Genomic DNA, 12984 nt, shown 5'->3' on the forward strand with positions numbered 1-12984 from the left:
TATAACAGACATACAGCAGGTAGCGATGATGTATTGAACGTATGTATTCTCACAGAACACATGCATCCGACAGGCGACAAAAGAGTAGGAGGAAATCGCTTACTCACATTGCCATAGCGAACCACCAACCTGCATACCTGACAAATCGTGACGACTGATGTTATAATAGCACGGGAGCTTGAGATAGAGAAAAGGCTACTGGAAACATGTACTCGCCGGAAATCTCTTTTTGCGACATTCATAGCTGCTGAGTGACCTCATTGTATGAGAAAACCAGGTGCTGTCAGCAAATGCTGCCGTTCTGTTGTCCTCCTCCCCGTCCTTATCCACGAGAAGTGCTCTTTGACCTGACTCGTGCCTAAACAGCTCAGTCAGCTATGGTTAGTGTTTCGAGTAGGTGTGTGCTGTGCAATGGGAATACGGAAGACAACAACACCCAAGCGGAAAACTACAGGTAAGTCACAAGTGCATAAGTCATCGCATATACAATATACGGTGCTTTTCTGATGTACTGATTCCAAATAACATCTAGTGTGGAAGTCTGTGGCTTGTGAGTAGGGATTTATGATAGAATGATTTTCTTGAACTTCTTTAACATCGAGGCCACGAAGATCGTGATTTTATTTATTTATTTTTTTAAAAGATATTTATGCAGGCTATGAACCATACCAAGACATGCATCTGCAGCAGTTTGCGGGTCCACAGAAATGTCCAGACTCACGATCTCTTCAATCGGATCCCGTTGGTGACACCCTGTTGGATTGGTGTAACAGCCTTTTCAGGCCAGCCATCCTTGAGTGAGGTTTTTCCTTACTTTTTCTCATTCACATCTGACAAATGGCGAGATGGTACCTAACATAAACGCTCTACCCGCTTCCTTCTTCGTTTCTTTCTTCCTTCCTAACGTCTTTCAGGCAGTGTCCTTGCCGAGGGACATCATGCCTTTTATTTGAAGGCTACAATGGTCTTAGATGTAGAAAGCTCGAAAATATAATCCCCATTTCCACTCTTCAGTAGGCCACGAGGCCAATAAATGAAAGTAAGCCCGTGTGAACACAAACCGTGATAGCCTAGTGGAGGGAATTTCCCACTGGACTTGGTAAAATCGCTCCGGGGAAATCTCCAATCGGGTTCAGCAAGAGTTATCAGTATTTGACGCAGTACTACATTAACCTCCTGTGTACTGAAAGTAAATTGTCTAAAATCACCACTGCATAAGTGGAAAGCGAACCAAAGCTCGAGTTCGAGGAAGCATTGGCTCCAATGAAGTTAATGAGTACAAGTCTCATTCACTATAGCGAGTCCGAGCTTTCAGTGAGCGCGAGATCGAGCTAACGCTAATCTCATTAAGAAGATAGAGAGCTCAAGGAAGAAAAAAATGAAATGAAATTTTTGAATTTTACATCCCACGGTTATGCCGGCTAGGCTAAAGAAGACGGTGATGATGAGAAATGAATGAAATACGGAATGAAGTAAGTGGAAGGAAACAGGAGAACCTCGAAGAAACGCACGCACATGGTGTTTGTCTACCACAAAGTTCACTTGGCACGAGCTAGGATGGAACCATGGATCCCATGCACCAGAGGTGAACGCTCTGGCACTGAGCCCCCGCGGCCCCCGCTCAAGGAAGAGTGATATCCTGAGTTAGCGTGAACCTTGTTGAGATTAGTAAGTATGAGTCTCATTGAGACTAATGAGTGTGAGCCCCATTGAGAATAGTGAATCTGAGCCCGCACGAGCCAAAATGAGCTCGATTGTAAAATGGCCATCTTTGGCATTGACCCTCTAAGTGGCGGCTTTTCAGGAAAGTCACATCGGCGAAAATAAAAATTCCATTATCTGAAGCCAAGGTAAGAAACTCCACCCAATGTTCCAATTATTGTATGTAAGAATTAATACACAAGGCGAGTCGTCCTCTCCGAGCTAGCAACGACAAAATTCCAAATTTCACGAAATGCAACTTTTCTCAAGACTCGACACATGCAAGATCACCTAGTACAGAACAGGTCCTTTCGCTCCACAGATCTCTCTTGCAACAATGCTGTCGTAGAGGACGATTCTGGATATATATATATATATATATATATATATATATATATATATATATATATATATATATATGTTCGTTCGAGTTCGAGATTTACGCAAAATCAACATTTCTACCTCTTGCTTTCTCTATATTTTTTCCCGCATTGGGGCTAATAAATACTGTAATTCCCCTTTCTTCAATAACTGTTCGAAGAGAAAACTTGCATTTATTATTAATTTTGTTAATAAAATTCCGGAAGTCTTTCGAAGCCAATAACCGTCAACTTTAATTTGTTGCTACTGATCAATGAAATGAAATCTCCGGAATTCCTTTTAGGTTACAGGAGATGGATCATTAAAGTAAGTGAATGATTATTAGTGTTCCTCACGAGACGAGATGACAAATAAGATTTTCTCGTCTCGTCCCTTCTCGATTCTCGAAGAATTTCTTGTCTCGATTTGTAAATTCACGTACGAAATTCATTCGTTGATTATTTTTCTTTTTTTGCTTTCACCTAGAAGTTAACAGAATCTTTCTGCGTCATGAGAGTAAGGGCGCCGATTTCTCTGTAAATTTGGGGGGGGGCGGGGGTCATTCAGTTGCAGAAGGCATATATGAGAATTTTAATATAAATTCCATTCAAATTATACCAAATATTGTATATTTATAAATAAAATTAGGGCCCCCCACATGAGCTCTGCGGGGGGCCGGGCCCCCTTGGCACCCCAGGATCGGCGCCCTTGCATGAGAGGTTCTTGAAAGATGTGATATAAGATCATTTAAAATATATTTGTTATTGGACTGGTATTGTATAATGACTTGTATATCTTTCCAACCTGGGTAAATGCTCTTCATATGTTCGTACCATCACTATCTGTTTATAAGTTTTATACTATGAATCACATAACGCTAAAGCAGTGTTTGAGATTAACACTTGGGTGAACTAGCGTTGTCTACGAGGCTCATGAAAATTATATTCTCGTCTCGAAAATGGGACGATAATTATTATGTTTGCCTAGTCTCGAATTTTTTTTTTTAAAAAAAAGTACATCTCGTCTCTTTTTCGAGACGAGACAAGACGAGAAATTTCTCGTCTGGAACAACATAAATGATTATGATAGGATTGATAGAATGAAAATGTGGGAGAAAACAACGTCGAGAATACTTACGGATATAATGTTCTCCATCACAAACTTCTTCTGGGATCGAAGCAGAAAACCCTCTCACCAGAGGTGAGCCCTCTACCACATTTAAAAATAAAAAAGTTAACAGACTAACCAAACATTCCTCAGTAACTTTATTTCCTGAATTGTATCTGATTTTTATAGTTTTTACCTCATTCCGAGTTTTGACACTTAATTATACAGGGAAAGAAAAACTCATATATATCAAGGGCAGCTAGAAACGCGCATACTCTTCAATGCGATTCGAATTCACGATAGACTGCATCTCACATCTGCACCCGAACGATTCACATACTCGGCTATCACGCACCATCATTGTTCTCTTTTGCTGCTTACGAGTTTGATTCCCAGTGGGAACTTAAGACTTCAGTAATCCACTATCATGTGGCCTTCAAACCACTATGGGAATTAAGAGTAGTGAAGTTCGGTCTAGAAAGCCAGAAATAGAACCTAAGAACGCTAGAAAACTTATGTGACGCTAGGAAACCATAAATTACGGAGTTGAACACGCACCATTTCGCGGTTACAGATCTTTGTGGGTTATGTTTTCAGAGAATTTAATTAACTAATGTCCAGACACAGCTAGTAATGATAATTAAAAAAACTCCCTCTCGGCTATTCCCGGTGGGGCCACTCGGTCGAAAAAGTGTAAAACGCTTTTTCACGCCAGCCACCCTGAATGAGGTTTTTCCTCATTCACACCAGGCAAATGCCGGGGTGGTACCTAACTTATATGTCCCAGGCCGCTTCCTTCCTTCCCCCAATCCTTTCTTCCTTCCCTTTCCCGGAATTGTGTGCTCGCCGAGGGACGTCATCCCTCAAAAACTTGAAGGGCTTAAATGACCTTAGATGCCGAAAGCCCAGAAATTTAAAATCCTATCCTATCCAATCCCTCTCGGCTATGACTTTTGCGTACGCGTTTCCAGTGCAGGAGACATAGGTTCGATTCTCGGCAAAGCTCATGTGGTTCTTATCCGCCGGTAAGCTGTAGGTCCACACCTCATATAGTCTCAGTCTCAGTGCTGAACTGAACGCTAAACTCTAACACAACACCCAACCAGCCAAGCTACTGATGAAACCTTAACGTTATAAGTATTAACAATGACGGAAGGAAGTTGATCAGAACCTACAGTCTGGACTTAAAGATACCATGTATGCTTAACGAAAACTTCTGTAAAATAGTTAGACGCAGAATTCGTTCTTAGGGCCTCTTGATTACGAAGCGAGGACGTTTATCTTTCAAATATGCTCTTTTATGTTGCATTCTCAATACTGTAGGATAAATTGTCTCTATATGTCTTTTCTTATTTAAGTCGCTAATTAAAGCCACAATGGCTCAGTGGTAGAATACTTACCTCTGGTGCATGGGGTCCCTGGTTCAATCGCCGGCCAATTAAGTGTGTGGTGGACAACATCGTGTCTGTGGGGTTTCTCGAAGTACTCCCGTTTCCTCCCATTTTCTCATTCCACTAATTCTTCCATCATCATTCACTTGCTTTAATCATCGTCTCCCTTAGCCGAGTTGAGTTGAGTTGATTTTGAGTTTAACGTCTCTTTCAGTAGCGAGGCTATATGAGACGGGACCTACTGATTAACGTGGAATCCGAACCACATGAGCTCCAGCCGCGAATCGAACCCGGGTCTTCCACGCGGAAGGCGCGTATACTAACCGCTTAGCCACGAAGGAGCTCTCTCCCTTAGTCGAAAGGGCCTAGTAGTGGGACGTTAAACTGAAAGATTTCATTTCATGTCGCTAATTGATGGGGTTCAAATATTTATCGCCAAAGTCTTATCATGTGCTCGGTAGAAGTACACGTTTTATGTACTATATTTTAAGTATGATATACATAACTCATACTGAGTAAGAAATCCTGCATAATTTAACCTAATATTGTGGCTTGAAAACCCTAAAGTTCATCGCTTCAGACACAAAATAACACAGCTATTAGATTCTCTTTTGTTCTATAGCAATATGTTCAAGATTATGCTAATTGTGCATCTCCCTAACAGTGTAATTTATTAAGATGACGGTAGTGGATCACAAAGATGTTAGTACGTCTGTCCGTTACTTTACACGATAACTCTTGAACGAAAGCGAATTTTAATTTTTTTTAATGCAATAGACAACTAGAGCAATTACCTCGGCCGAGTTCGTTAATGGTATCAATCCGTTAACATCTTAATGGGTAACGGTGACTATCCATATATCATTCATTCATAAATGTAAGTTTCGCGCAACGCTGATATGCAACCACCAAAACATTCAAGAGTTACTGTTTGCAGAAATGTCTAGGCGAAAATATTTAGATATTTTAATGCTTATCATAAACGCAAGTCCATTTATTCATAAATTACGTTTCGAGTAATTTTTTAAAATCAGAATTTATATTATTCTCGTGTTTTCTGGATTTTTAGATAAAATTTTAATTTCTACTGATGCTACCTCCCTCCAAAGCCGCCACTAATGCCATTACAATATATATCATACGGATAACAAACGGTATTGAGAAACTCCGAACATTCGCTGTGCGTATTGTTTTTCCTGGTCGATTCCGTTGGTTGTCCTTCGTGCACTGGTCACTAGAAAGTTTCATTTACTTTAGAAGGAAAGAAAACAGTGTGCATTGACTCATCTGCTAGAACCTACCTCAACAGACAAACAGGTCAGTCAACTGGGGATGTTTAGTTTGACTGATTAGCATGCGGACGTTATCTTGTTTGCTTTTTCTGCTGGCCCCGTTTCTGGCCTTCTAATCTACCTTTTTCTTCTCAGGTTCAGCCGTAAACAGAAAAGCTCGGGGTAGTTAGAGATTCATAGTTCACAAGCTATTTTCAATATCAGGAATTCTCAAACTTGGCATCGCGATATCGTAATGCGTCGTTGTTTTCTAGTTAGTAAATCCCGTACATCTTGCACCTGCAATGTTGAAGGCTATTTATAATTTATGTCATTATTAACTTTTACAGAAATAAAATCCATTTTCTGTTAAATGTTGTTAGTCATAACTATATTTAAAATCTTATTTTTAAAAACCTCAGGAAAATACTAATTCTTCACATGGTATTGAAGTTTTAAAATTTTTGTATTAACAGTTGGTGTATTAGCACTTAGAACAAATTCGCAGTGAAAGGGTAGCTACGAAACCGATTCGTCAAAAGTGAAAAAGAAAAAGAAAAGAAAGAATTTTAGGAAAACTAAAAATGGATCAAATGATTGCGATTTTGGCCAATAATTAGTTTTTGGATCAGGGCCACAAAATTTTGGAATGGCCCCTAAATCGAGTTTTCGTATTTTCTTCGGAATAAACATATCATACTTGAGTTAATTGATAGTTTGGGTTTGGCTACAATGTATGTAATTCTCCAGATATAAGGCTCACATTTTTTTTTTTTGATGAAATATATTGGATATTTTGATTCAATTGAATCAGGGGCTACAAAATTTTTGAATGGTCCCTAAATCTAGTTTTCGTAATAAAGATATCATACTGAGCTAACTGATAGTTCGGGTTTGGCTACATTATGTGTAGTTCTCCAGATATAAGGCCTACAAGAAAATTTTTGATTGAAATATATTGGATCTTTTCGACCAATTGGATCAAGGGCCACAAAATTTTTGAAGGACCCCTAAATCGAGTTTTCCTATTTTCTACAGAATACGCATATCATTCTGAGTTAAGTGTCAGTTTGGGTTTAGCTACATTATATGTAATTCTCCAGATATAAGGCCATACAAGAAATTTTTTGTTGAAATATATTGGATTTTTTGATCCAAAAAGCAGGACGTTTATGAATCCGATAGTATGTTTTGCATCACAAAGAAAAATTAACGATAATACTCCATATTAGAGCTAATAATAACACGTGCAATGATCGTCAAAGTTATTACTATTATTGTTATTAAGTAATTAAGGATATCTCCACCTCACCATGCTAACTGCAAAAGGGACACTGAATCTATGTGTTAATCGCTTGCCTTTGGTTTCTCCAGACTCAGCCTTCCCCAGTGAGTTAAGTTATGTATCCCCTTGTGTCAATTTGTCTAATAAAAAAGCGATTTAGAGACGTTTCAGACTTCTCATTACAAAGAAGAAAATCTACATAATCTAGTGAATACTAAATTACTTTTCCATTAGTATGTATAAAAAAAAGAAGAAGAAGAAGAAGAAAAAAAGAGGGGAAAGTATCCTGTCACCCTGTTACGGAATCGAATCGGAACTGTATATGCACGACGTATATGTAATGCAGTCTCGATACTGAATAGGGACGAGAGACTCCAAAATAACCAATCTAATGAACCATGCTATTCATAATGACAAATAATCGTATACGAACAGCAGTGGCGACGGCAGAGAAGGGTAAGAGACGGAGATCCTCCAGAGGCTAACACTGCCTCCGGTCGCCCTATGTATAAAGCTTTTGTTTTTTATACAAAAAATAATGCCCCAAAATGTCTGCACTCTTCCGCGTCCCCCCCCCTTCCTTATCTTTGAAAATAAGGCTTGTGTCGTCACTGATTGAATACTGAAGTCTCCTTGTCAATTATAGCTATTTTTCGTTCTCCAGAATGTTGTCCAACTAACGTAGTACATAAGTAGTAATTACATACAAATTGAGCCAGACAGTTAGTGACTCAGGCGTTGGTTTATATATATAAACAGCAAAACATTTTAAATGGCCACGGTTCCACCTTTGGTCACCTGATTAATTTGATGACATATCTATAAGCCATGCAGAAACTATCATGTGTTATTGTTATTTCAAGTCTTTGGCCTGCTGTACATTATAAGTTAAAATTGTGCTTAATTAATTGTTTGCATTTAATAAATTTCTTCTATTTTTTGAGTATATCTACCAGACTCCATAAGTTATACTAATGCAATTAATTCAAGGACTTCGTTACATACAACAATCTCGCAGGTAACTTTTGGACTTGGGAACGTGGTGCTTGGTGCTCGATATATACTTATTTTGGGAGGAAGACGTTGATTCTGTTATGTTTTTATATAGGATTTTTTAAAAGAAACATAAATAGATATGGTTTATTTATATAAAAGGAAAATGTTTCATATGATTATTACGCAAGTCGGCATCTATCTTCAGATATTTTCGTCGAAATTTGGTAAGTTCTTTAGATTACGCACGAATGTATATATAGCGTTTGTATGATTGATTTTTAAAAAGGGAAAACAATTTAAGAACAATAAAGAAGGGATAAAAACTTAAAATTTACAGTTGGTCGTTGACGGTAAGAATTGATGAAAGAATGTAATTAGATTGAAGTGTAAAGTGGTACGCAAAGGTCTCTCCAACGTTGTGACAGAAAAATGAAATTAAATATTTCAGTTTAACATTCTATTATTATGCCTTTAGCCTAAAGGAAAAGAATGATTAAGGCAAGTGAATGATGATGGAAGAATTCGTAGAATCAGGATGTGCGAGGAAACGGAAGTATCCCGAGAAAACCCCACGGACTCGATATTGTCCACCACGAACTCAATTGGTCGGGGATCGAACCAGGGACCCCGTGGACCAGAGGTAAGCGCTCTGATACTGAGCCACCGTGTCCCCCCAAGTTGTGACAGAGACACACAGTTAATGCACTGAGGCATGTCTCTCTGCATTCCCTCCTGCTTCCCTCTCTTTTGGCTTGTCTGACCCACTATAGACACGATGTGTCCGGCCTTACAAAATGGCAAAATACTATTTAGCCTTTGTTGTTTGTGATCATCGACAGGAAAAACCGAAATGAAAGAACTCTTATCATTGCCAGTAAAATATCAATATACTAACTAACTATGTAAGTTATCGTGACAGAGTCACTAAATTTCTTGTGTACGAAAGGTCAAACAAATTACGTAGTATTGGAATGTAAATGCACTTTGCACTCTTACTCTGTGTGGCCTTGTGAGGGTTAAAAGTGAATCCTGTGAACAACTTCTTTTGTTTCTCTTTCAACCTAGGACAATATTGAATTACTATATTTTCTGTCTGTTAACAACAACTTATTTTTCAATAAATAATTTTTAAGTAGGTCTATGTGTTTTATATTTGCTGTTAAAGGCGTATCATTTCCGTGTTGATTTGTGTTCTTTCTCCGCCATGTTGAGGATTATCTATGAAATTCGCTTATATATTCCTGATTCCAAGAGGGTAATCCGGAGTTCACTGTATACATGTAACTGGATTATATTGATTTCTTTAGTGTACTGTCATTTCTCAGTGCCGAGGTTGTATGAAAGGGGACCTAGTGTTTGAAGTGGGATCTGAACTACTATTTGTCTCTGTACCTGATAGGCTTTGTATCCCTCGACGGGAATCGATCCTGGAACAACGCGTACAAGATGTACACTCGTGTCTCACTTGGACACGAGAGGCATACTTTTTTTAATATATAGTTTAAAGACTTACATTTATGATCCGAGGCCAAGGGAGACGGCATAATCATAATGAACGAAATGAAATTAAATCTTTAAGTTTTCCATTCCACGCTTAGCCGGCTAGGCTGAAGGAGACGATGATGATGAGAAATGAATGAAATGGTGGAATTAAGAAAGTGGGAGGAAACAGGAGAACCCCGAGAAAACTCCATACACACAATGTTTGTCCACCACAAAGCTAACTTGGTTCGTTTGTTTTTGACTTCAATTTAGCGTCCCTTGCAGCAGCGAGGCTATATGAGACGTGGACCTACTGATTAACGTGGAATCCGTACCACATGCTCCCACCGGGAATCGAACCCTGGTCTCCCACGCCAACTAACTCGGTACGATCCCAGCTCGCGCCAAAGAGCCCATGCACAAGAGGTGAACGCTCTACCACTGAGCAACCGCGGCCCCAATGAACGAATCGATGGAAAGAATAAAGAGGGAGGAAATGGGGGAATCCCCGAGAAAACCTACGCACATGGTGTTTGTTTACTCGCAAAGCCTATTTGGTGCGAGCTAGGATCGAATCAGAAACATCACATACCAGAAATGAGCACTCTACTACGGAGCTACCGCATTCTCGAGAAACATATGTAACTGGAATTAATACTCGAACATTATGAAACATCATATACTATGTTTGACATATTTTGTAAGGTATAGCAACACATATAATAATAATAATGCCATAATTTCTTCCACTTTTAGAGACCAAGTTCTAACACTCGTTAACACTTCAGTTCGCTCACCTAACTTAACATGTTAGAGGATGAAAATACGCAACCGCTTCAGATATTTATAAACATCTCAACATATAGCATGCACAATCTGTTATATTGGTGTTGTGCGTGTGGATTTCAAGGCAAACGAAAGAGGTGTTCCGTGACGTTTGTATTCCAAGTAGCTCCCTAGGTTACCTCTATGGTATGCAGCAACACCCACGAAAACACACCATGTCCATGATTGCTGGTTTGTATTACACTGTTTGTATTATGTTTCTCGCTATAGGATTTACAGTAAAACAACTAATTGAATTTTAGTACGTATTAAGAAAGATTTCTACGGGTTGAAATTGAGGTTTTTTTTTTTTTTTTCAAATTAATGTGTTCCTTTTCAAGTAGTTTTGCATTTCTTCTTAGCGGATAAGGTGACTCAGTGATAGTGCTCTTACGTATGGTGCAAGCGGACCTTGGTTCGACTCCAAGCCATGTGAGTTTGTGATGAATAATGTCATGCCTGTGGGTTTTTACGAGATTCTCTAGTTTCCTCTCACATTTTCATTCTACCAATTATTTTATAATCACTCGCTTTCGTTACTCGTCCCTAACCTTGCAGGGCATATGCACGGGGTCAGGGGGAAAAGGTAGAGGGACGGTAGGTAGCGGCATGACGTCATGAGGTCCCACTGCCTACATTTGCCCATTGTAATTTTTTAGGAACTGAGGGGACGCCTTGCATATTTTTGTTAGGTAAGGGGACGGCATCCCCCGCGTCCCCCTCACTTTTACCCCCTGCGTGGGATAGAAAATTAAGATAGCATTTCTTTTCTTTCACAAGACCCCCTAAAACATTTTTTGAATTCAATGAATATCTTAAGGACAATTAAAAATGTCCGAAGTTTAAGAAATGAGATCTTTTTTGAAGTGTTATTAAACAAACTAATAATAGTTTCCATGTGTTTTCTTATAGACTAGAAATTGTGGAGTGATGCCGTAATTTGCCGTCATAATTATCGGCTACTGAAACATCTGCACTGGTAAAAAGTATTCATTGCAAGTATTAAATGACCTTAAAAACTATAAACTATTTTTTTTTTAAAACTAAACCATTGGCATGACAGCTGTTAGCGAGCCTGACCCTGCTTCAGGCCCGTAGCCACCCCGAAAGTGTAGGGGGGCTGTTGAAAGCTAGGGGGACCGATTAAAAAATATTATAGTTCATTTGGAAGCCTACTGTGAAAATCTTAGAGGGGGGCAGTAAAAATTTAGGGGGATCCCGGCCCCCCAGACCCCCTGGATACGGGCCTGCCCTGCTTCAACGCTATCTGTTAGCGACCGGCAGAACTACGTCTAGCCTAGCATTGAATATGTGGTGAACCAATCAAGGATTTAATAAGTCTGAAATAAACAAAACTGTATCACAGGCATGAAATGGATAGATGCAAAATTAACAAAGGATTGAATCCCACTATTTGAGCCAAATATGTATTTATTCCAAATTCACCAGGGTTGAAAAAAAACATGTTTTTTTTAAAAAAATCATAAAAAACGTTTTTTATGTTTAAAACATGTTTTTTTTGTTTAAAACGTTTTTAACGTTTAAAACAAAGTACTTTGTTTTAAACAAGAAAAAACGTTTAAAACATTTATTTTGTTTAAAACAATAATCTACATAAGCATATATATTACATTTTTACACTCTTAGGTACTGCTTGCCATCTATATTCAACCGCTAGATCAAATTTCGGGAACTTCCCTAATCTCGATCCGCCCAAATGTTCAATTCCGGAGAAAAAATCGGGATTTTCCCGATCTCCGTTCACAGAATATGTAGTTTAGTTTCTTTGTGTTACGTTCTACTGGTCGTCTGCATTCTTCATCTTTAAACTCCCATTGACGCAACTGCTGTGTCAGGGCTTTAAACCTCAATGGCTCAGTCTTAAACCTCAAATTAAGGCTGGAAGATGGTTTTGGTACTAATTTATTCCTCAAAGATGCAACTTTCCTGGTGTGCATTTTATGTATGTGGGAGGAGGGTAAATATCGTGTTTTTTTTTGTTTGTTTTCAACAGTTTTTTGGGGGCCGTTCCCCCTCTTGGGGGATAGATTCATAAAAATTGTTACATGAAGCAATGAAGTAGGTTACTACATGGTAATATCGTGTTTTTGTACCAGGGTTGGCTGGTTTAAACCAAAAAACGAAAAATGTTCCTAAAAGTGTAAGTGTTTGTAAAATCTTGATGAACACACGTTTGTGGGTTATCACGTTTCACTCCCGAATATATATATAAGTTTATAAATGTTTGTTTTGTGATTTTTTTTTGTAGTTGTTATTATTGTTTTTATTTAATTGCAATCAAAGAAAAATTCTAAATATTGTTTCGTTTTAATGTTTACTATTGATAAAATACATCGAAATGCCGTACTTTTTGTGTGGGGGGAGGGGGGTCGGACCCCACGAGAGACATTTAGTGAAATGAGAAGTGTCTTTGGTATTTATTTATGTATAAATGAGTCTGAGCCAAAGTGGACTCAAATAATTCGTATCTTTATTCACTTTTCTTACTAATATGCAAATTAAGTCGTTGTATTTCTTTAATTTGGACCAATAAAAGTTGCTGTCA

The 12984-nt window shown here is 38.6% G+C and overlaps 1 protein-coding gene across 2 annotated transcripts in view; it reads left to right on the top strand.

The window, feature by feature from the left end:
- zfh1 (Zn finger homeodomain 1) overlaps window positions 1–12984 on the top strand; it is a 746119-nt gene that overhangs the window by 41422 nt on the left and 691713 nt on the right. Inside the window, exon 1 of one of the 2 annotated variants that reach the window (XM_081748988.1) lies at window positions 311–454. The exons of the other annotated variant lie outside the window; for it this stretch is intronic. Within the exon in view, the coding sequence (XP_081605114.1) occupies window positions 412–454 (43 nt within the window). The 5' untranslated portion in view covers window positions 311–411. Of the gene's footprint in view, window positions 1–310; window positions 455–12984 lie in introns of those variants that run through there. 2 annotated transcript variants of the gene reach the window in all.

The sequence above is a fragment of the Thermobia domestica genome, chromosome 2 (genome assembly GCF_964235325.1).
Source record: "Thermobia domestica chromosome 2, izTheDome1.hap1.1, whole genome shotgun sequence".
Lineage (NCBI taxonomy): Eukaryota > Metazoa > Arthropoda > Insecta > Zygentoma > Lepismatidae > Thermobia > Thermobia domestica.